The sequence below is a fragment of the Centroberyx gerrardi genome, chromosome 11, assembly GCF_048128805.1.
Source record: "Centroberyx gerrardi isolate f3 chromosome 11, fCenGer3.hap1.cur.20231027, whole genome shotgun sequence".
Taxonomy (NCBI): domain Eukaryota; kingdom Metazoa; phylum Chordata; class Actinopteri; order Beryciformes; family Berycidae; genus Centroberyx; species Centroberyx gerrardi.
The window spans coordinates 16551455-16576035 of record NC_136007.1 but is presented as its reverse complement, the minus strand read 5'-3'; the positions used below and the strand labels follow the sequence as shown (position 1 = coordinate 16576035).

The window sequence follows — 24581 nt, the reverse complement described above, 5'->3', positions numbered from 1 at the left end:
AAACCTGAGGCTCGAGGCGGTGTCAGTGACAGTGACACAGGAATTACAATATCCAAACTAACTTTCCATCCTCAGCCTTCTGTCCTTTAAGAGAACCAAAAGAAAAAAATATGTACATTTATGGAAAATGAAAATTACTTGCGGTGGTTACCAGCAATCAAGCAAAGAGCTGGCAACTTTACATGGAAACAATACACAGTTGGCGCAAGATCACACTTTGTATATTGTGGACTGTGAATTGGTCTGGATGTAGGTTGAAACCATTTCCCACATCTTTCTTGCCCTGCCCCCCCATCTCTCTCAAACACACACTTACCTGTCCCACTGGCACCCCCCCTCCCCTGCCCCCACCCCACCCACACACACACACACACACTCTCCCGGCCCCCCACCCTACACCCCCGGTGCACCACACTTGAGTGCACGCAGGAATGCAAGGGGAATGACACAATCCCCTAAGTGCTAAAACCTGGTTGGCCCGGTCTCTTCTGTCCTCGACCACAACCCTAATGAATGACCATTCAGATAAACAGACAAAGCTCAGGCTAGATTCATACTTTACGGTGCGGTCAAGGGTCACGCAGGCGCCGTCAGAGGTAGAAACCAGAGACAACAACCCATCTCTCACACCAATACACACACACACACACCCTGGCATAAACAGCATGTTTACAAGAGCAGTTACTCATCATTGTTTATCTCCAGCACATGAAAGCTCCTCTTGCACAGCTTTCTGCTCTGCGGGCCACGCGAGAGCAATAGCAGAAGAGGAATGACTCAGTAACACGGAGATAATCAAAGTACATAAATCAATGAACCTAAACACTTCTTGAAACCATGACAAGCACCACTGTGGTTATGGTAGCTGTGGAGGTAGGGGAAGAGGGGGAGGGAGAGGGACAGACAGAGAGAGAGAGAGAGAGAGGGGGAATGAGAGTCTGAGTGAGAGAGTTTAAGCTTGTGGTGTGCTATAAGCTGCTCTCAGCCCGAGGCACGGGAGAAGAAAGAACATCTCCTCATGATTAAAAGGGCTGAGGACCAGGAAGGGAAACATAGGAGAGGACAAGCCCGGAGCCCTCGGGGGTAAAGGCTCTCTAGAGAAACAGAAGACAGAGGAAAGGCTGCGAGAAAGCAAAGCTGGAAAACGTTGGGGGGAGAGAAACTCAATTCTCAATTCTCTCCCTGGCAGCCTCCTGTTTCTTTCTCATTACTGAGGACGGTGATAATGTAGGATTGTTTGCAACCAGAGCTACAAAGGAAACAGAAATCCACCCCGAAACACATTTTACTTATTATTGCTATGATCTTAGGCAGTCCAGGAGAGATATTATAATAATAATCATTTATAATCTCATAAAAAAAATATAAGCAAGTGAACGGTAGACAGAGATAACACCTACTGCACAGTAGCAATGTGTATATGGGCCAGTTTTCTGGTTCACATCTGTTAGCACTGAAATAAAACTCATTTGGATGTAAAACCTCAAACAATCCACAAAAAATCAGTCTTGAATGTTTTGTCAATGGTGCAGCTCCCAATTTTGGTTCTCCAATTTTTTGTTTTGGCAGAGTCACTGGGAATTATTGGGATCAAACTGTTTGGGATCATAGCAATGTGTGAATTCAGTGGATTTTCACTTTTGGGGCAAACATGGATGTCATCAGTGAGTATGTGCATGCACATATGGTTGTGCAGTTTGCACGCTCCACTTGATTGCACGTGTGAATGAACTTGGGTTGGGGGAAATTTGACGTATTGTTCGTAAGATGAAAAATGAGTCCTTGATGGTAAACACTGGTGTGTATCTTTATTATGAATACTGAATACAGATTAGCCTACACACAGGACGGTAATCAAAACATACTTTATCTATTCATTATTTAAAAGACTACTTTATAGAGATCTTCAATATGAAGACCACATTTTCACATAAACTCACACTCTTGAATGACAATACCAGTGTTTTTGACTTGTTTTTGTGTAGTTAATCATCATCTTTTACTGAAATATTTGGCAGTCATTTTGTGGTGGTTCACCACTGCCATGGGCTTCCAGTGTATGTGAAATGTAAAGAATAAGAGGAAATTCTTCCCCACAAGCTGCATTATGGCACAAAGTCAAAACTTTTCACAAAAAAGTGATACGCAGTATGGAATTTGTATTGAACATAGTGATTTTAGTAGGTTTTCAAGCTGTTTAAGGTACATTTTCATACACTGCAAGTCTGTGAGCTATCCGGGCAAACATGATACAGGACCAAAATGTCAAAAATGCCGGTATTATCCTTTAAGAAATGCAAAACTGGTAAAATCTTCAAGGAATTCCTTGATGTTTTGAATGGTAATTTGCTGTTTTTCTTCAGCAAGCAAATGTGAGGGGATTTTTTTTTTTACTGGCTGCTCTGTTAATCAAAAAGCAGCTCATTAGTATTGTAAGCATTCCACATTGAAACATGAACACTGAAATGGATACTGCTAGTTGTCAGCTAGCTTATTAGCTTGCAGCTGTACATTGTTTTCCATGATAAATGTTAACCATTTTAGTGTAGCTTTAGGGCAAACGCAGAAGCATTTTGCCAACTACATGACCAACATCTGATGAAGAAAAATAATAAACTAACATTCAAAATGTCAAAGTATCCCTTTAAGGTACATTTTAAATGAGATAAAACTGAATCACCCATGAGGGCTTTCTGCTTTATAAAATAGGCATTTAAGACCACAAAGATGATTGAATGGCACTGGAACATGAAGAATAAGGAAGGAATAAGAGATTAAAAAACATAGCACTTATGACATCAACAAAAACATAAAACAAATTTGAGGCCAGATAGCTTCCCTGGTGAAAGTCTATGAAGAAACAATTCTACAGTGTTCTCTGGTCTCTGTGTCCACTTGGTCCTTGTTCAGTCTGAGTATTCTGGAAATGAGCTGCCAGCAGAGACACAGGCAGTGGAAATGACCAGCCACACTCCAAGAGAAACACAGGAAGTCACTGAAGACTACAATTCAATTCTCTCTGAAAACAACAAAAGTGCTGATATGTCTCCGTTTCGCTTTTCTCGCACATTGCTGAGCTGGTGAAGGGAGAGCCAGACCGAGGAAGATGAGAGAAGACTGATTAGGATGAGTACAGCGCTCTCCAAAGTCTGTATTACACATCACACCTGAGTAAAGAAGAGGTAACGTTGAAACCAAATGAAAACATAAGGAAAATCCAACAAAGCACGTTCAAATTTTCAGTCTTCCGAGAAAGGTGTCCATATAATAATGTAATCCAAATGGATTAATGCAAGACACCAAAGGTGAAAGTAGTTCATTCATAATTACACAATATTATGAAAACGGCAATCAATGGATTGGCATTGGCATTGCTTTGTGTCTCCTTTGGTGAAAGGTGAAAGTGTCATTTTATTAGGACAACACTACCAGCCAATGGCTAGTCTCCAATTTTTATTATTACACAATATTACAGAAGCTATAACCCTTGGATTGGCACTGATCTGTCCTTCCTCTGGGTTCAGCAGTTTTATTGGGTCCTAACCTCAGTTAAACATGAACACACTGGCCACTACTGTGAAAAGGAGGCAGAGGAATCTGCACAGCGCCATCTTCGCCCCCAGGTCACCACCTTTAAGGGTCACTGTGGGTGTTACGGACAGGCCGGTCATTGTGCGACCCTCTCATGCTGATAGGAAAGTCATCTATAATCAGAGAATCTTTTTGTTCTATGGTAGTAATAAACGTTGCCAATCCTTCATGGAGTCCATATTTAAAGTGGGTCACCGGTGCCCAGGAGAGGACTGAGAGCGCACGGCTACACCTGTGTGCTGGTGCTCATGTTCGGGTTGGGGGCGAGGTGAGCGACGCAGCCATTAGAACGGCACGGACGCAGCGCTCTTGCTCCTAATGGTCAGAGTCTGGATGCTGGAGAGGATCTTCCTCTGATGCCCGGCCAAAGTCACTCCCATATGCAGCAGCTCCCTGAGCAGAGAAACAAACACAATCAACAATCAGGCAATAACAGATACAAACAGATGGAAATAAGTCAGCAACAGTAGTTAATGCCTGAAGGGTGAATGACCAAACAGTGCAAGAAAATGAGACAAATATTAAAATTGCATTTCACTTGGTCAATCACCGAATTTGCCCTCTCTGGGAATCCATAGTCTTTCTTGAATTTTTAAAAACCTAGTCTAAAACTTGTACTACTAAAACAAGTCCAGAAAAGTAGATACTGTAATATTTTATTCTGTGTACTGGTCCAAACTTTTCAAAAAGTAATTTAGGCTGTGTGCAATTATTGAAAGCTTAGGAAAATATCCTGAATGCCAGTGGTGGCTGTGGATCCCCAGGGTAGCTAATGTGGGAGGTTGACTTCCTGAGTTTCTAGGGGAGGTGTGTTTACTGGGAAGTCAAAATGTTCCACCAAATTTAATAGTGGCTTTCAATAAGAAACCTGGAGGTATGAACTGACTCTGTGGTGATCTGGGCCAGCTGGTCTACTGAGGTGAAGCCGGCCTGGAGGAAGCTGTCTTCGTAGCGCTCCATCTTGATGGCCCTCAGCCATTCCCCCACTGAAGCACACGAGGAGAGGGTTAGGGGGGCGCGCTGGTCCAGCAGGGGGTAGGACGGCCTGGGGGACAAGGTACCGAAACAAAGGGACAAGTTACACACACTGTCACCAAAACAACAGTGTGTAGCTTACATATATCCTCCAGCGACATTCCAGGCGACAGGCAGAGGTGGAATCTAAGTCTGAGTGACTGACAGGGAAAGACAATGGGATTTGTCAGGGGCGGAGGTGTCCCATGTTGTATGTGACCAGTCCGTAGGCAGAATGAGGAGCAAGGGAAATGGGCACAGCAAGTGTCTGACAGGTCACAGCAGGACATTAAGGGGGTACAGAGGATTGGGCAGTAGGAGGCTAATGCCTGTCCTGTGACAGGCAGGACTCTACATGGACAGTAAGAAGAAAGAGACATTATAATAGGACAGGCATGTGATTCATTCTCTAGCTGTTTGTTTACTCCCACTGTGGCCTTCTCAGGCAGGTTTCCTGTCTATCACCCAGAAGACATTTGCACTCTTACCCTGCTCCTTCTTGGGCCACTATTTTGAGTGATGCGGGGTTGCGGATCAGCTTGTCCAGAGCGCTGACAATCTCCGCGAAGCGAGGACGCGCCGAACGCTCCTTCTGCCAACAGTCCAGCATCAGCTGGTGGAGGTGGGTGGGGCAGTCAGGGGGCGGGGGCAGCCGGTAGTCCTGCTCTATGGCATTGATTACCTGATAGGAAGAAATAAGGAGAACATTCTTCTTTGAAAGCGAACCAAAAGACATGCATAAATACAGTACATGTATACCCACACTAATGGACACATACAGGAAAAGGACTAAATAACAGAAACATCACATAAAAAAGGACTTTGAAGTAACTGAATCACAATTATACATTACACACAATTATCAAAACCTCTGAGCTGTTCTAAAATCACCGTCAAGAACGGCCCAACATGACTTATTGCTTCAACTTACATCCTGGTTGCTCATGTCCCAGTATGGCCTCTCTCCGAAGGACATGACCTCCCACATGACGATGCCATAGCTCCAAACATCTGAGGCTGAGGTGAACTTTCTGAAGGCTATCGCCTCTGGTGCCGTCCAGCGGATCGGGATCTTACCTCCCTGTAAGGAGAGCCAAACAGGTCAACACTGCACACTTCACAAAGAACAAAATCATGTTCATACAGAGTTCTGGTGATTCAACACTGAAGCAAGTTAAGGACCTTTACTATGACACACTACCAACAAATGTACAATCCTTGATTGAGGAACATCGTTAAATAATTAATATGTTCTGTGCAGCCACAACACAACCCAGATGACGATGTTGTGAGCACAGTTGATATAAAACTACAAAAACATAATGTTAACTAAATTATGGACCACATTTGAAAAAGTAATACATGAAAAAAAACATGGTCATTAGAGTGTAAATGTAGAGCAGAAAATATACCACCACATAATCAATGCCATGCTGGTCCATTCACAGATCAATACCCTGATCAACCACCGGTTAAACTACAGCCATTCACCTGCCATAGCTTCACACGGAGAGTTTCTGATCCTTTTCATGTTAGGACTCCCAAACAGAAAGGCATTAAGCCCCACAGACCCCGCTGGATAAGATTCTGCCCTTGGGACAGATTGCATATTCTGTACGTAGGCTGTGGTTAGTAAGCTGCTCATTGCAGTCATGATTGCCATGTTTCTTTATACATAATCATATGAAATTGCTTTTCAGATTACTTTACTTTTCTTCAGGAGGCTTTTTGGTAGGTGCTACTCACCTTCTTTATCAAGTGTTTCTATGTCTTTTTATGCTTATTGTGCTTGATGTTTAATCAATTTCACTCATAAAACTTGCTAATTAAGATATAACTCTTATTACTATCTTATACTATAGTAGCCTATCATACAGTATAGCAGGCTAACCATTGTCTTGATGTCACTGTACAAATAGAAAGGCAAGGGCAAAGCTTTTGTACGAGGCTATGAAACAAGGTGACTTTTAGCTTTTGTGAATTAATATTGTGAATATTATTGCTATAGATAGACATGAATGACTGCATATCATCTGACTGGGAGTTACTCTAATTCTCTAACTGAATGGATGGTTTCTCAGGCAGTCCCTGAAGAGGGCTGCTGTCTCACCAGAGAGCTGGTGTAGGTCGGGTCAGAGGAGTTCTCCTGCAGGAAGCGTGACAAGCCGAAGTCGGACACCTTGCACACCAGGTTGCTGTTGATCAGGATGTTACGGGCAGCGAGGTCTCGGTGGACGTAGCTCATCTCCGACAGGTACTTCATACCCGAGGCGATGCCACGCAGCATACCCACCAGCTGGATGGGGGTGAACTGGCTATCGTTCAGCTATAGAGGAGAAAAAAAGTTAAGTTTGAGGATGATGAAGTGACTGTGTGTTTCAGTGTGTGTGTGTGTGTGTGTGTGTGTTCACTGTGTCACACTGACCCGTAGGAAGGAATCCAGCGCTCCGTTCTCCATAAACTCTGTGAGGATCATGACGGGACAGCTGGCCGTGATGATGCCCTCCAGGTGAATGATGTTGGGGTGCTGGAACTGGCCCATGATGGATGCCTCTGACAGGAAGTCCCGCCTCTGCTTGTCAGTGTAGCCGCCCTTTAGTGTCTTTATGGCCACGTAGTTTTCTTTCTTCCCCGGAACCCTCAGCCTTCCTCGACACACCTCCCCAAACTCTCCTGCAGCGCGCACACACACACACACACACACATCTTAAATGGATGCAGTGGTAGTTTGTATGTTTGTATTGTAGTCAGGCATTTACCACATTAGGAGGAAAAAGGTCATCTTTCAGAAACCCTAAAGCTAGCTCGCAGCTAGTGGTGCCCTTTAGTTTGAATGAGCGTTGCTAATAATACTAACATGTTTATCGGTTAATTGGTAAATTAAGGTGACAATACTGAATCTTTTTCCCTACAATGCTACAAGTGCCTGGTCAAGACAAATGACAGACCAAAATTTAAAATGTCATTGAATCCATTTAACCTAGCACATTATCTACTTTTAGCTTTTAGAAACATTATTTCTCAAGAGAACAATCTGCAAGGCCGCACGCTACAGGAAAACATAATCACAGTCTGTATATACACAGGAACAGCTGATCAGGACCAAGTTTATAGATTTAGATTTAGAAATAATGGGAAAAGCAAAAGGCAGGGGGCTCACCAGCACCGATAACCTCCTCAATCTTGACAAAGGAAACATCGATTTCCTTGGCAAATTCTCGCACTGCCTCATTAGGGTCCTCATAGGTGAAAGGGTCGATATAAACCTTGACCCCTGCGAGGGAAAGACAAACAAGATCGTGGGAAAGGAAGAGGAGAAATGTCAGAGAACTATGAGCAGCAAAGAGCCCAGTCACATTAAAAAATGATTTCCCTGACGTGTATGACTTTGTAAATCGCTGATGGCTTCTGCACAGTCTGTAAGAGTGTGTGTGTCCTTTATCCATTACCTTGGCCAACGAGGTACTGGCTGTTTTTGTCACTCATTTCTGGATCCTTTATTCGGCTGTGTCTGCTGCAGGTAGAGAGAGAACAGGATAAACAGAATGAGGTACAGAGAGGAAGGAGGTCTAGTTCAGTGGTTCTCAAACATTTTCATGCCACAGACCCCCAGATAGACACATATCATGGCCACAGACCCCTGATTAATAAGATTTTGCCCCAAGGACCCATGGAAACATTATTGTTGTTGTTTTATTATTGATTTGTAGAACTGTCTACAGTGTACATGGGGAGATAATAGGGCCAGAGTGAAACCTAGGATTACAGTGGTCATTCGTATCCAATCTCCAACTGGGATAATTCTTAGTGAATTCAATTACAATGAAATTAAACTATTCCTCATTTTTCTGAGGACCCCCTGGAAGCCTCTCAAGTACCCCACTTTGAGAACCACGGGTCTAGTTAACAGAGGAATGAGCGTTAGGCTTTCCTTTGGTTAATATTCCTAATGCTTTTTCAGCCTAATGTGATGCAAATCAATGGTAATAAGATGTGATTTTTCAGATGCAAAAACAATCACGGGATGCCCCAGTGAGTTAAATTCAAACTGCTGCAGAAATGAGCAAAAAATGAAGCAGCTTACGATTTTTTATCTGCCGTCCATAAGTTCTACAGAACAGCACCTCAGGAGCTTGTAGGGATACAGTGTATTGAAGGACAGTCTCCCCTTCCCAATATACTCCCCCCCCCCCCATTTTATTTTATTTTTTCCACACAAAAAATTCTGCCTTGTTGTGAAAAGGCTTTTATTATCCATAAACAATCTTATGGAATCTCTCTCCATCTCAGACACACAATATACATGGTGGCTTGTGGTAACGGCGGATACCTAAACCAACCCCTATGGTTCTGCTCTTTGACATGAGCGGCTCCATTATAATTCTGCTGGCACAAACTCATCCCTGCAAGACTGTACAGCCCTGTAGCTACTGGATCCCTGCCTTCCTCCATTCCTCTCTCTCTCCCACCTCATAAGCCTAAAATAGCAATAATGCACCACCCTCAGTTAGTGGCAGATCTGGGCCTCAGCCACCGGTGTGTGTGTGTGTGTGTGTGTGTGTGCTCCCGAGTGTGTGTGTCACAAGGTCACAGCTATTGTTCTCTTGTCCTGTGGAAACAGGGTTGGGACGGCTGCATCCTGTCTCTCCCTGCCCTCTACCTCTCTATTGCCGTCTCCCTCTCTCGCTCTCACCCTCTCTCTCTTTCTCTCTGATGGCATCCAACACTATTTACTGAAACAAAAACAATGAAGCCTAAGGAAAATGTTCTAATGAGCAGGATAACTTTTAGCTGTGTAAGCAAAAGGTACCATGAATATTGCTTTGTCTCCGAACAGGCTCACAAAAAAAAAAAAACGGTGTGGGTAACAGAGTGCAAATCCACCCTTGATAAGATAGGATTTGTACAAACAAAAGAACAAAGTGCTGCAAAACTGTAAAATCGGGGTCACGGCTGTTATTTGTGTTGGTCCCTTCGATTTCCCCCCTCTTCTCCGTTTCCTGTTATTCTGTCACCTTCTTTCCCTTGCAAATCTATCTATCTCTCTCTCTCTCTCTCTCTGCCTCGTTCTCACCGTATGCAGAAGACGGCCACGCAGATGAAAGTGACGAGCAGCAACATCCCCACAGCGATAAGGATACCGGTGAGCAAGAGCTGGGAGGGAGAGTCATGCCCTGAGAGGAGGATGAGAGAAAAGACGAGGAGAGAGAGAGGGAGGGAGAGAGAGAGAGCGAGAGGGGTTATCACAGAAATGACAGATGGACGTTTATATTGGTGGTAAAGAAAAGTGTGGGAAAAACGGAAGGAATGAGGAGAAGGAAAGAAAAAACATGACATGAATTTGTAATGCTAAGAAGCTTAATAATACAAGGACACCGGCTCAATGCAAGGACACTGGCAATAAATTCATAACATGATATTATACAGGAACTGATTGTGCAGACAAATATATAGAATATATTTGTGTGTGTGTGTGTGTGTGTGTGAAATGCATGTGAAATTCGCTCTATAAGTGCAAGCTGAGCCGTTCCTTACCATCAGGCAGCGTGCGGAAGATGGCTGCAGGACTGAAGCTGCCATAGCCGGCCATGGTGCGCGCCCGGACCTGCACCTCATACTGGGTGGCCCTGCGCAGGTCACTCAGCACGACCTGATTACTGTCACTCTCTCTGTAGTGGCACTGCTCTTCACTGCGCCGCTCCTATGAAATGGAAACAAAAATAGCGGGATGGAAGGTGAGAGAGTCATTGTGAAAAGATGGAAAGTCAAACCATGAAACAGTGCTAACTTAAAAAGGGCCCTATTATAGGAATTCAAATTCTCCTCTATTTGTATCATATAATATCAAGGATGATTGATGTAGACACTGTTGAAATTTTATTTTGATTGAGTGGTTCAATTCAAAGTTATTGCATTTTGAAAAATCCATCCATTTTTACAAGCAGTTTCAGATGAACTCCAGTCAACGCATCACAACTGGAACTGGTCTTGATTGGCTCCCTTCACTAATAAATTGCTAAAATCCTTCAAATCAGACAAGTTTTCAGCTTTTGAACAGAGCAGGTGTACCTCATTTGAATTAGAGGAGCTGGTGGTGTCAGCCAATCAGGGTCCAGTATTGTGACTTAGCCTTCAAATTCAATAAATCAATACCCTTTTAACAGGACGCCGAAAAACTCCTACACTCCTTTGTTTCAAGTACAGTAGATTACTGTAATGCTCTTTTCTCTAGCCTCCCTAAGAAATCAACTGAACGATTACAGAGTGCAGCAGCAGCTCGCATTCGTACCACAACCAAGAAAAGACATTACTCCTCTCTTAGCTTCCCTGCACTGGTTCCCTGTGACTTTTAGGATTGATTTTAAAATATTATTGATTGCTTTTAAGGCACGTATGGGTCTGGCCCCCCGACTACATATCTGATCTTTTAACCCCCCATGTGCCAGCCCGCCGCCAGCTTCTGTTCCGAAGTCTGGGCTCAGGACGGGCGCTGATCTGTTTTTTTTTCCTGTCAGAGCGCCCAGGCTTTGGAACAGCCTGCCAGAGAATCTCAGACTGCTTCCTTCAAGTCTCTTCTTAAAACACATTTCTTTAAAGTAGCATTTTTATAACATTCTATTAATTTTCATGCTTTGCTCTTACATTGGTTTGTTTCTATTTTTGGTTGTTCTGTTTTCTTCTCAATGTCTTTTTTCTATTTTTGTGAAGCACTTTGTAAACTGTTTTAAAAGGAGCTAGATAAATAAAATGATTATTATAAATATTAGTATTTATTTGCAGCGCATTATGATCAACATTATTCTTATCCTGAGCCACAGCAGATTGGAAAACACAATTATAAAAACTGAATTGTTGTCTAGATGTGTATTTGGTGTCTCTTACCTTCTCACAGTAGCGCAGCTGGTACTGCAGGATGGTGTAGTGCGGCTGGGCTGGGACTGACCAGTGGAGGGTCAGGCTGCTCTCTGTGGACACGCTCTTCCGAATCACAGACACGAGCGCTGGCACTGCACAGACGGACATTATGAACACCATATGAAATTCTCACAACTTAAAACCTCTCTAGCTGTTGCTCTCTTCGCTCCCCTCCTTCTCTTACCATCGTGGCTTGTGGTGATGTTGACACTGTCGCTGGCGGGGCCCTTGCCGCTGAGCTGAGACACTCCGTTGAGCGCCTGGATAGAGAAGGTGTATGTGGTGTGAGGCAGCAGGCCCCACACCTCCACCCTGCGGCCCAGTAGACCATGCTGCGTGGGCCGGTAGCTGACGCTGTCTCCGCAGGGCAGGCACGGCCCCCTGGGGGACCCGCACAGGGAGCACCGGACAGAGTAGCTCAGGTCCGTTCTGCCGCCGTTGTCCAGGGGCCCGTTCCACTCCAGAGTGAGCGTGGTGTCGTTGATCTGGGTGACGATGCTGCGTGGGGCCGAGGGAGGTCCTAGAGTGACAACAACACCCAAGTTAAACCACTTTGGCGTTCTGTGGCAAGACACTGAATCCCTAGCAGCTCCAGGGACGATACTGTAACTCACCCTGACCTCTGACCTCCCTGTGTGGGGGGGGGGGGCAGGTGAACAGAGAATCAGTAGAGCATCACATAAAAACATGACTGCACTGTATGAGAATATTAGTACCATAACGTGGAGGAAGTGAAATACATATCATCACAGTGCACAAACCTTCCCTATTAACTTCATGTGTTGTGCCAAATTACTGCTGCTGTACCTTTTCCACGACACATACAGACCATCTGTTGACGTGTTTTTCAATATGAACTATATTTAATCAGACTGCACAAAGAGTTACCAAGGAGAAGATTAGAGCCCAGCAGGAGCATGTGTTGCAGAATTTAACTGGTGCAATTACATTTGCCTAAAATTGGATGATAATGATCACCGGCTGAAAATTGTGAGAAGACTGTGATTGCCTCAAGCCAAGCATAACTAAACAGCAATACCACTCAGCCACTGTGAATGAGTTTCTGTTCCTGCCAAGGAGACAGAGCTTTGTCACTGAGCCTGCAGCTAAGACTTAAGTGCCAATAGTAATGTTCTCATTGGAAATCCTACGGGGAAAACATCACACACAATTTAGAGACATATAAATTCTGAATTCAACATTTGGGAAGGGGGATTTTCTTTTAGAGTCGAGTTCATTTGACAACTTTAAAACCCTAAAAAATAAGCACTAATAAAATTACCAAGGACGTCATAATAAGGTCAAAGACGTATTTCCATGGGGAAAGGTCCTTATGATTTACAGAAGGCTGATTTGACATGTTACATATAAACTGACGATAAATGTAATGTGAAGAATTGCACGGGAAATCTGGTACAATCAGAACAGAATATAAAATGGGAATGGCCTAATTAAGCAATAAATAATTAAGATAAAACCTTTGTAATTAAATTTATCAGTAATTAGAAAATTGGTGGATGTGAATGCTAGTTGGCATTTATGCCGCACCTGCTGAGAATGGAAATGGTCAACAGCCAACAGAGTTTCACATTGAGTTTCACAAACTCTTTTTATGGCCCTTCCGAGAGTGTGCACCTAATTAAAAAGTCCTTCCCACTCACACATCGAACGTGTGGCTGAATTGAAATTCCTGAATCCACATGGAGGTGTCACTCGAGACCATCAATGCCTCCTTCACTTTTGAGTGACCACCCCACCCCCACCAACCTGTCACAAAAGCCACATGCATCTCAATACCCAGCGCTGGGACAAAGGACACAAAGCAGATGAGAGGAGCCTGGCTAAACGACACCAGAGGAAAAGAGAAATAGAGGCAGAGATGGTAAAACAAAGGCAGGGAGAGAACAGCAAGAGTATCAGGGGAAGGAAAGGAGTGAGAGGAGAGTGTGGATGTTTTTCGTGGCTTGGCACCTCCATATTTTGCATGCAACGTTGAGTGCAAGTACTTTCGTATGTACACTTACTGGTGCAGGGGGTGTCGGGCATGTCCGATTCTGCTCGCAGGTATCCTGAACGACACGTGCACACAGACGCCCCTGTGACGGTGCCGTGGCTGAACCCTGGACAGCCTGTGCACGGGCCCTCTGTGCCCGACTTGAACTGACCCACTGGACAGGCTGGGGAGAACAAAGGAAAGCACATTATCATGAATTTGGGATTTTGGACATGACCTTTTGAGTACTGCATTGCACAATATTATCTCACCCGCTGTGTCCCAGACAGACCTGGGTAAAATAGAATTTGCAAATCTTGGGATTGACACACAGGACCACGCAGTGAACGCTAGAGAGTTTAGACAATCATGGGAATGTATGTGATAGTCAATTTAATATACTTTTCTGTCATTGACAACCTTCCTATCAGTGAACTTGTGAAGTGAAGAAATGCTGAGAAATATTTCCCTTTGCTATTTGACCCAAGTCTTGTTCCAGCTCACTTCACTGAGACGGGCACAAAAACCAACCACCAAAAAGCAACTAATGTAGCACTCAACAATCACGGACAACATATACAGACAGACACAATGAAATGAAATGAGCGATGTGATACCAGCAATTCTCAATGAGCCTCGTACACAGGAATGGTCTTATGGGCTGTCACCTTATAACGTCACTGTCACCTTATAACGTCATATGCAGTCATTGAAAGCAAATGTGTGTATATTCTGCATTCAACATGGCGGATGAAATGGCGCTCCAGCCGCTGAGTGAGACGAGTTAAACACTGAACTTGACCTGGTGTGGACATACGCAGGTCGATCCTTTAACACTGACTATATTATTATAGTCAGTGATATAGTATTTGGGTATCAGTGTGTGCTGAGTGCTGCTGCATATCTGAGCTGTTCGTGGCTGTTTAAATATCCAGGTATTAATTCAAATAAATCAAATGCCAATGGAGTAACAGTGACTGACAGATGACAGGATTATTCAACTAACCCCAGAGCTGCTGGAACATTAACACAGAGGTATTTTTAGCTTTTATTTAACCAGGCAAGTTGACAAATAACACGTTCTGATTTACAGGAACAGCCTGCTGCAGTATTTTCAGAGAGAAGGAGGGTTATATACAGATACTCCCCTGGAAGTTGCTTTAGACAACCAGTCTTCTACAATTGGTCACTAAGCAGCATCTTTGCATTTCAATGAATCTCGACAAGGATTCAGCTGTGACATTGCTTCGTACTTGCAGCTATTCATGCTAATTTGTTATTCTTTTTTGTTTTGATATCATTTTTATTTTAACTTTATGAGTTCTGGACCTTTTCGTCGGCCAAAAACAATCATTGGGAGTCCACTGGGCCCTGAAAAATGTTAAAACCTAAAAATACTACTTAAACTTGAAGCATTCATGCTGGTAATGCTTGTTTTAAATATGAAGTTTGATGTTGATACTTGATCATTCGCATCCTGGAGCTTTTTTTGCGACAGCTGTGAACATTCTGCTGTAACTCCTCAACTGCTGAACTTGGAGACCTCACATCTATTTATGAATGTTCAGTGTCATCTTGTAACCTTTTGTAATTTATATTACACTGATAGCACTTAAACTACAGGCACATGGGTACATATACCCTGCGCATGGAAATCCAATTATATTTATAACTTCCTACAGCTTGGCTTCAAACATGTGGTTCAAATATTCTAATCAAACTCATCTAAACCACTAATTTAATCAACTTGACAGCATTCATACTTTTGAAGACAGGGAACTTTATCTGACCCAGAAAATGTATGTATTGTGTGAGAGATATAGGCATTGTAGCACCATTGATTTAATTATAAACCTAGGCAGTTAATTTAATTTTTAAAATGACCAGCCTTCCAAGCAAATTAACTCAATTGTTCAATCTTGCTTTAATGGCAATTTCCCTTTCTGGTCTAGTGGGTTTTTTTTCTCCCTATTTGCTTAAATGTCAGAATGCTGGAAGTGGAAGTGCTAACCCCACTTCACCAGGAGCAGAACATTTGAAATGTTTTTTATTTTAACATATACGTATTCCCCCCAGAGAGATCAAACTAAATCCCACCTTCAAACAGGAGCACAGGCAAGCACACATATTTTCTTCAGAAAAATATTTAGCATTTTGGAGTTGGGTTTCATTTTTAGATGTATGTGTATTTCTGGTACAACACTTATGTGCGTGTGCGGAGGGGGCTTGTTAATTGGACTCATTAGGCAGAGCTGCTGCATAGCTCCTGAGAGAATCATCTTTTATTGTCTGCTTTGCTTTGATGTTCTCAAAGTGATATGATCTTTACCGCCAGCCTTCCCCCTCTGCCTCCCCTCACCTCTCCTGCGCTGCCCTCCTCCCTCTATCGTCGCTGATACTGCGGGCCTTTCTGAGATGTCTCAGCAGTAACCCTTTGACCTTTTAACCCTCCCCTCCTGAGCTCAGCGCTGCTCCACCCGACCTCTCCCTGTCCCCTCGGTGTCACAGCCGTTCCCCTGCCTCATTAACTTCCTCAGTCTCTCATTTCCTCTCAAATGGTTAGACCCTCAGTGAACCCCACCCTCATGTTGCCATTGTTTTCTTGTTTAGTCTGCCTGCTCCGGTTTTGTGTGCCTGCGTGGGCGTAGTCTACATACATACTTATACGTGTGGCTTCCCACCGAACCTGATGAGAGAGCACTTTCCCCAAGTCCAGTCACGCATTCAACCTTAGCATTCCTCTTACCTGTGCACCGTGTGTGTCCCTCAGCGGGCTCAAATCCTGGTAGGCAGGCACAGGAGGTCGTAGGCTGGCCAACCCACTGGCCGTCTTCCCCACAGAAGAGCTTAGGTGGGCGAAGTCGCAGCCCCTGTTGGGCGGCGTGCTCCACACACACACCCTGCGCCTCTTGCACCAGGATGCGGGGGACGGTCTCAGGGAAGGAGGACAGGGCGCTGACCAGGGCGGGACACTTCTTGAAGAACACCCTGACTGACAGCAGCGCCATGCAGGCTCCCTGAGCCTGAAAAGCCAAGTAGAAGCCTCTCTTAGACAGAGGGCCGAGCCGCAATGTCTTCACATTGAACTTCCGCTCCCCTCCCTTCCTCAGGAGAAAGTCTGCAGCCACTGTGTCCACCTAGGACAGGAAGAAAGGGAAAATTGTAAGGGCAAGATCTGTAACTCTTATATAATGGTCATTCCAACACAGAGAATTCAATCTTTTAAGTTCACATAATACATCAAAGTTTGTGTGAATGTTAAGATAGTAGATAATGAAAATGTACAGAACCGTTAAGTGCTGATACCTTTGTGTATGGGTTCTCCATCCAGGGTGGGTGAGTGTCTGTGGCCTCGTTGGAGTCCGCCTGGTAGTAGTAGAGGTTAAAGGTCTCCTTACAGCTACGGTGGTGGGTGGTTCTCGAAGAGCACTCCATCATGGTGAAGCGCAGTTCCACATACACCTGAGATGCTCCCCGCCGTTGGATCAACCCACTGCGCAGCCAATGGCTGGAAGAGCTGTCAGTCTGGCAGATCTGATAAGTCCTCACGCTGTTGTTCTCCTCATCTAGACCGCTCACTTCCTCCCACTGAGAGAAAACAGAGAACAAAGGATTGTCAGATAGCAAGTTAAAATGACACATGACCCATAAAAACATCTGAACTCTTTGTTTCTTCCAGCCCTGAGTGTATTTAATTCTCCAAGAAAGACTTTCACTATGGTCTTTATATATTTGGTAAAATAAAAACTCTTATTCATCGTAATAAGGTTGTAATTCATCGTTGGCTCTGTGCTTTATAGCACCTGTCAGAGAAGCCTGTGGGACGGATCTGGCCTGCCACAAATTTTGATCCAGCCCACATTTGAATCTGGGTTGTTAAATCATTCTTCCTGCAGCCACAGCTAGTGGGAATACAAGTCTCAATTGTCAAACAGAGCACACTATTGCACGCAGCATCCAAGACAGATGCAGATTTCACTACTACACACTTTTAAACTACAACGCAGGGATATAGAGAGGATATTACAAATATGTATGATGAAGTGAAAACCTTCCAAACCAAACTGCCTTTGTGGGAAAGCCAAATGAAAGAGTAAAACGCTTTAATTTTTTACTTGTGAGTCAAAGGCAAACGTGCTTGCCATCACTGTGTTCCCGAGAGCGGGATGCAAGCAAAAAAATTAACATACTCAGGGCAGAATTTAGCAGATTTGCTGAACTTGAGGCTCAGAAATTCAGTTATGTAAATATGTAAATTTTTAAAAATCCATTTGCAGATGACGTGGAGAGCGAGGCAAAAGACTGGCCTGAATGAATTACAGTGCAGCAGTGCACTGGGAGCCAAGTTTGAATCTCTTGAGGTGAGAATTTCCTCCTTTCATCCCAGATACAATGCCAAAGCGCGCGGGAGCACCTATTTATGTGAACAAATGTTCTGTGATGAAGATCCACAAATCATCCCACAGGTCCCATCTGACTTTACTATAAGGCCTGAAAATTGCATCAGAGGAAGAGTGCAAGGTGTCGGCTGACAGCAAAAAGAAATTGATTCTTTTACTTCAAGATGCATTATTTTGCTTGACTAAAGGCCAGATACATCCACTGGGTGGGGTGGAACAATTAGGCCATCAAAACGGGATGCATATCAGTTAACTATATGGCACATGTAAAAAGTTAAACCTATCCAATATTTATTTTGCTTGACTAAATACCGCATATAGGCTATATATACCTATTGAGATGTATCATTTAGGCCATTGAAGCAGGCTGTATATCAGTTAACTATAAAAAAACAAAGATAATCAATATTCATTATTTTGCTTGATTAAATACCAAGCAGCTTTCACAGCCATTGGTTTCCCTTGTTTAGGGCTTCATGTCAGGCAAACTAAGTGTCAGAAGGCTACACAGGATGTTTAAAAACATGGTCAAAGATAATTAGTTTACATTGTTAAACTAAATGAAAACATCTAAACAAATATCCGGCCCTCAACCTAATTCTAAACGTGGCCCCGACTGAAATTGAGTTTGATAGCCTTGTTTGTCATCCCCCTTGGCATGGCTTTCTGAAACAAGCCTAGGTGTAAGTGAGGTAAATTAAGGAGTTACGGTCGGCCAGTGTGAGACAGAGGCAACGTGGCAAGAATCGGCAACTGGTAAAAAGTTTTTCGGATCATCAGAGTGACTGTTGTCATCGGTGTAGTAATGGAAAGGAGAAGGGAACTCATGGAAAGAACTTGTGTCCTGTGTCAGGTCCCTAAACGCCCCCAAGCCCTCGTAGATGGGCAGCCTGACAGCTCGGCTCTAACTAGTAGTTAGGGCAACAAGGTTCACTACTCTGAAAGGTTCACTGCTTTTTCCCCACAGGTCATTTCTGTCACCACCTGACCCTGTCTTGAAAACAAGACTAAAAAGCCCCCCATCTGGGAGGAACCGTAGCTCGGATTTCTCGAATTTCCTCTCCCCCCCCCCAAGTCCTTATCAAAGAACATTCCTTGCCATCTGTCTGACTAGTTTCTTCTTTTGTTTTGAATCTTGCCTCTGCATTCCCAGGTGTGCACAATAGTTTTTGTGCTTGTCAAATCATGCAGTGGCCCCTTGTGCTCTATGAATATAGTCGTAGCCACTTGTGCTCCTTGGATTGACACAATGCCATCCTGGAAGAGATCACTTCAATTAGGATAATAATACTTCACTGCAGTGTGGACGTGATCACTCAAAATGGCTTTGTCTTCAATGGCACTTACTTTGCCCTCTAAGGGGGTGGAACAGGCGTAAACTCTGCCAGGAAAATAAACCACACACCTTTGCGCTGCCACCCAAAATGTTAACGATAGGAAGCAAGCACTCAAATCTGCATCTTTTGGTGCGTGTCACAGATGTGCTCATGCATTTGTTTAGCAATATGAAAGATAACTCATGTGACTAAATGACTTCTTTCCACTGTCCAGCTGTCATCTTTGAGCATGAAACCATTTAACCACGTCTGCTCTCTTCAGCGTAATAAGGGGTTTACGCACCACAATCCAAACATGGCTTTCCCTCAATGTGACGCTCTTGATGAATTGCTGCAAGTGACTGGCTGCACATACTGTAAATTGACTGCTTGTCTGTTTTGCCTTGAATCTTGAATCAAATGCATGGACAGGAGGGCTGAAAAAAATCAAATTGTGATTATTTGACAGAATATTGCAATTGCGATTCATATCATCACAAGTTTTTCTTGTCAATTGTTAGAACTTAACCTTAAAGAAAAGTGATTCTGTTAAAAAAAAATAGTTGTCAGTGTGCAGGATTTACTGAGTTTGAGTATGATGAAAGGTTTTCACCAATATTGTACTTGAAATCCAATTTGGATGCTTCTCTCCCTTGAGCAATTAATTGCAGCCTTTGCGATTTGGAAATTGCAGAAGTTCATATTGTGATTTCGATCTTTTTTAGAGTAATTGTTCAGCTCTTATGAACAGCATTGTTAAGGAGTAAGTGCTTTTGACCAGTCCCTGAGACCTCCATGCCAGCATCACCATAGCCATTTTTCCTCATCAAGAGACATCAGCAAGTTGAGCAGTTCTCTCCATTGATGCTGCTGGCAGAAGTGCCCCAGCAACTGACTCGGTCAAATTACAGAGATGTCTTTTTCTGGCTCAAAATGGTGGGCAGCCTGTAACTTTCACTCCTAAGCTGATGCGATATGTCAAAGCATCTGCTTTCAATGTACTTTATATCCCTCATTTACTCTGGTGTTTCCTTTATTCTGTCAGTTACCTGCTGTATAAGGAACTCATTTGTAGCAAAAGAAGCAAAGAAACAGCTGCAAGGCAAAAATACCCGGTCACCACAAGTCCTGTGTATGGAATACAGATTAACAGTCAGCACAGTGAGGTTGGGGTTACACACCTCAGGCTTGGCACGGGAGTAGATGGTCCACTTGAGATCTGAAGTCTCCGTCTTGGTGTTCATCAGAACCTCTGTGAAAAAATAAACATATTATCACTCACTGGAAGATATATAAACACATGCATACAACTTCATTATATGCAAAGAAATATACAGAAATATGTACAGAAATATACAAAAGCCCTAGATCGAACTCCATTCACTGTACTACATCTTTCTGCCATGCATTAGCTACAGCCTACCAACTGCACTGGGATCATGGTAGAAGATTGAGTTTCATCAGTCAATTACATCTGGAGGAACATTCCCACTACCATAAATTGTCTTCCCTTGCACTTATTTCTTTCTATTCCCCCATGTCCCTTCTGTTCCCAGCCAGACACCATACTTGTGGTCATGGTAAACCTGGCAAAATAGTCCACTTTCGTCCAGGGAGAGTAGGGACGTAGTGTAGTGGGAACAAGGGTTATCGGCCAAACTTACACAGATATATACATACATGCATGCACACACACACACACAAACATTTAAGCCCTCCCAGACATGAGCTGTGATTACAATTGAATTGATTTTTTTCTGTAATCTTTCGAAAAGGGCGGACAGCCAGCTCACTAACAACCGGAGCAGTTCTGGCATGATTCAGCATCCCAGTACAAGCTGGGACCAGATGTAACCACTCGATGTAACTCGATGCAAAAATGTCAGTTAGGTTAGGGTCTTTTCTCTGCTCTGCTGTATTGTGACTTGTATTTATCGATGGGAGGAGGTTTCTGTCGCAGACTGGCTTTTAGAGCCCCACACATCCCTGAGGAGGTTCCCTGCTGAAGCTCATCTCAAGGGTCAGGCAGTCTGAATTTACCAATAAACAGGATTTAATGCAGCTCTCCTGTGTGCCACGATCAAGGAGAGCACTTGCATAAAAATGGATGTCAGTGGAAAGGGGGTTTGAGTGTGCGTTTATCATTGGGGTTATCAGGATGTTTTGTTGAATTAGGCTCACAATATCCCCCAGTAGGCTCAACAGTAAATTCTGGCAACCCACAACCACTCTCAATACACACTCTAGACACACACACACATAGCCTATACACTCAGTTACACGATACTACATCTGCAGTCAACACAACACAAAAGAGAGTACTCAGAATCAACGGGATCAAAACAACATCAATAGGCTAACAGACTAAAGGGATGTCAGACTCCTTTGGCTTGAAACATCCAAGTCAGCAGTTCAGAAACCACAATGTGTCAGCCAACTACAGACCAACTCAGCGCACCCCGCCGGGTCACCAAGACAACGTGTCGAAGTTTTCCAACTGGCCAGCGGGGCTCGTTGGCAGTTTTGGATGAATAGGTTCTTTTAACTGCTTTTTGACAGCCGCTGCCTGTTTACTGGCCATTTATTTAATAATTGTAAATAGATTTATTTAATAATGCCTGTTTCCATGTTCCATGGTAAAATCATTATTTTTTCAAAACATTATTCAACCATTGGTTCCCCGCTGTCTCAATGGACTCTGAATACTCTGAATACTGATAATGAATGATGACAATAGAAGACATTTTGGAAAACAGAAATTGTACACCAAACAAACAAATAGCTCTTTAAAAAATATTATATTTCAATGGGTATTTTGTTTTTATAATGTTTAAAAAAGGTTGAAAACATGACAAAGATAAATATGGTTTAAATTTTGCAAAAAAAAAGTAACAAAAAAGCGACTGAGGATATGATCTATGGTTATCATCATGCTGGAAGACTAACTGTATGTGCCACACCATGCAGGAAATCACATGTAGGCTGAGTTCAGTTAAACATTCAAAAATAAGCATTAGGCCTAGTCATTTCATTTTAAAATAGCAGTTCCCCAGTGGCTTTAGCCAGGAACATCAATTTACAAAACCCCAAAATACAGAGAGAGTCCCTGCATCTAATAGAATTTGCCACCGAAACTTCAATGACGACGATGGTCAATGTGATAAATTGGACGTCACCAAAAAGGAAAGCGGTTCCTGAATGCTCCCCTGATGTTACAGCCTAATCCCAATTTAAATTTTCCAAGTTAAATTCATTATTTGTTCAAAAAATTACAGCCTAATCCTAATGAGTATAGTCAGTTCCCCACGGCATGCAGGATGGGAGAATGCTTGAAATACGCTTTTACACACAGACTAGTTGTTTCCTCTCGGTTACTCCTCCAGGAAATACTGTTAATGTGGCCAAGTCCTGCACACAAATTGGCTGCTGCAGATTAAGACGCGGTACATACACTTACTGACTGCCAGACATGTGAAATCAGTGTGAGGATATTATGTGAAGGCAGTAAGCTTTTTGAACATCAATAAATCAGTGTGAGAATATTATGTGAAGGCAGTAAGCTGTTTTCGCATCACTCTGTTCATTCCAAACAATTATAGTATTTTACCAAAATAATTGCAACGCCTACAATTATTAATCTCTGTGATCTCGTGTAAAGTGAGAGGCAATCATATCTATCACTTACCAACCCACACCCCAATAAAATATGCATGAAGGCATGAAAAGCTGTGAGATAAGACTTGGCACAATCTGGCTCGCCCTTCCTACTGAGACAAACGTGGCATTGTTGTTGCTGTAGCCGTCCAGAGACATTCACACTTGCAGACACCATTGTTTGACACTAACGAGGGTTAAATTGCCGGTTAAAGATCAAATATTGCGGAAAAGCGTGGGCTATTCAGGATGGATTGTAAGCAGGGTCAGGGTGCGTCCTTAGTCCTCCCACAGCTGCACTCAATACTTTGACCTGATTATTTAAAAATATAGGGGGACATTTTGACAGTCCAAAAGTTGTTTTAATGCTATTTTTTCAGATGGTTTTAATGATTCATTCTGCATCACACACGGCTAAGTAATAAAACATTTCAACATAAAGGACGCTGTTTTTTGGGAACAGAAACTCCTACAAGTACACTGCAAAAATGTTGCCTCAGAGCCCAACACTCAGCAAAACTGACCATCTGCCAAGTGAGTACAACTCTATCGACTCTTCCCATGGTAAGGTTCTTCTATTTCTTTTGGCAAGCTATGGGGCCCCGACCGAACTATGTGAATAAAAACAAAAAACACCAGGAACTGTGGACAGTCTACAACTATCTGACTCTACTTGGTTTTTCCACGACGGTTTTGATGATCACTTCACCACACCCACCTCTGCTCTGCTCGCTCACATCTTAGCTCCTGCTCATTTATAAATACATTCCCTCAGTGAACAAACACCTACTCCCCCCACCAACTCATCCCCTTTTTATCCCCACCCTCCCCTTCCAATTCACTGACGAATCACTTTGATCTTTCTTACTGCATTCTACGTTGGTTTCGATTTCACTTTCCCATTGTCTGGGTCGCCTGTCTTAAGAACAGCATATGAAAGCGAAGACATGCCGCCACTAATTGTCGGCGTTGCTTATGCTGCACGTTCGTCAGTACATGACAGAGAGGTAAAAGGTAAATGTACCCTTTATCAAATCACTCTCCCTCTGTAATACTCGTTTCTCTTTGACAAGCTACACACTTCACTCTCTCGGCTCTTCGATTTGCAAACTCTGAAACTATCCTTGCACAAAGACACACGTCTCTCGCCTCTTTGACTTTTCCGCTGCAGAAGCCTAACAGCCTTGTAGCAACAGTCTCAGACGATAAAGAAAAAAAGGGGAGGAAGGACTGCAGAAAGAGGGCAGAAAGGGGAGAGAGGTGGATGAGGAGGATAATTGGGTGGCAAAGTTCAGGCCGGTGTTTTCCCGGCATTTGCTCTACCTCCAGTTCACTTCAGCATAATTTAAAGACCACCTTCATAATGCGCACGCTCCGCCGTAAGATTGCCCCGTCTCTACCTTTCATATGCACACCTGCCTCTGTTTCATATGCTGATTTGAAGTAGCGGAGAAGAAATACCACCCCCAGGCACAGTAATCACTGTTTATCGCCCCTCTATCATTAAGGTTTATGAGACAGGATGCATGAGCACGAGTGTTTCTATGCGATCGTGAGTGTTTCTATTATGTGCATGCATGGCCTTGCCTCTCACTGAAGTAGATTCAGACTGAGCCCTATAAGAGGAAGCCGGCGTTTCCCCTACATTCTTTCAGCAGCGGTGGCCACCCACTGCTGGAAAATTACCCCGACTGCTAG

General features: G+C 43.4%; 1 protein-coding gene across 1 annotated transcript in view; it reads right to left on the bottom strand.

Moving 5' to 3' along the window:
- Positions 1-1852: 1852 nt before the first annotated feature.
- ephb4a (eph receptor B4a) overlaps positions 1853-24581 on the bottom strand; it is a 34545-nt gene continuing 11816 nt past the window's right edge. The window contains exons 2-17 of the mRNA XM_071898187.2: positions 20411-20481; positions 16820-17101; positions 16260-16650; positions 13545-13697; positions 11705-12040; positions 11488-11612; positions 10141-10306; positions 9680-9779; positions 8055-8119; positions 7766-7879; positions 7031-7278; positions 6716-6931; positions 5537-5686; positions 5094-5287; positions 4478-4636; positions 1853-3984 (exon numbers count right to left, since the gene is read on the bottom strand). Coding sequence (XP_071754288.2) covers positions 3876-3984; positions 4478-4636; positions 5094-5287; positions 5537-5686; positions 6716-6931; positions 7031-7278; positions 7766-7879; positions 8055-8119; positions 9680-9779; positions 10141-10306; positions 11488-11612; positions 11705-12040; positions 13545-13697; positions 16260-16650; positions 16820-17101; positions 20411-20481 — 2879 coding nt within the window. The 3' untranslated portion in view covers positions 1853-3875. The remainder of the gene's footprint in view (positions 3985-4477; positions 4637-5093; positions 5288-5536; positions 5687-6715; positions 6932-7030; positions 7279-7765; positions 7880-8054; positions 8120-9679; positions 9780-10140; positions 10307-11487; positions 11613-11704; positions 12041-13544; positions 13698-16259; positions 16651-16819; positions 17102-20410; positions 20482-24581) is intronic.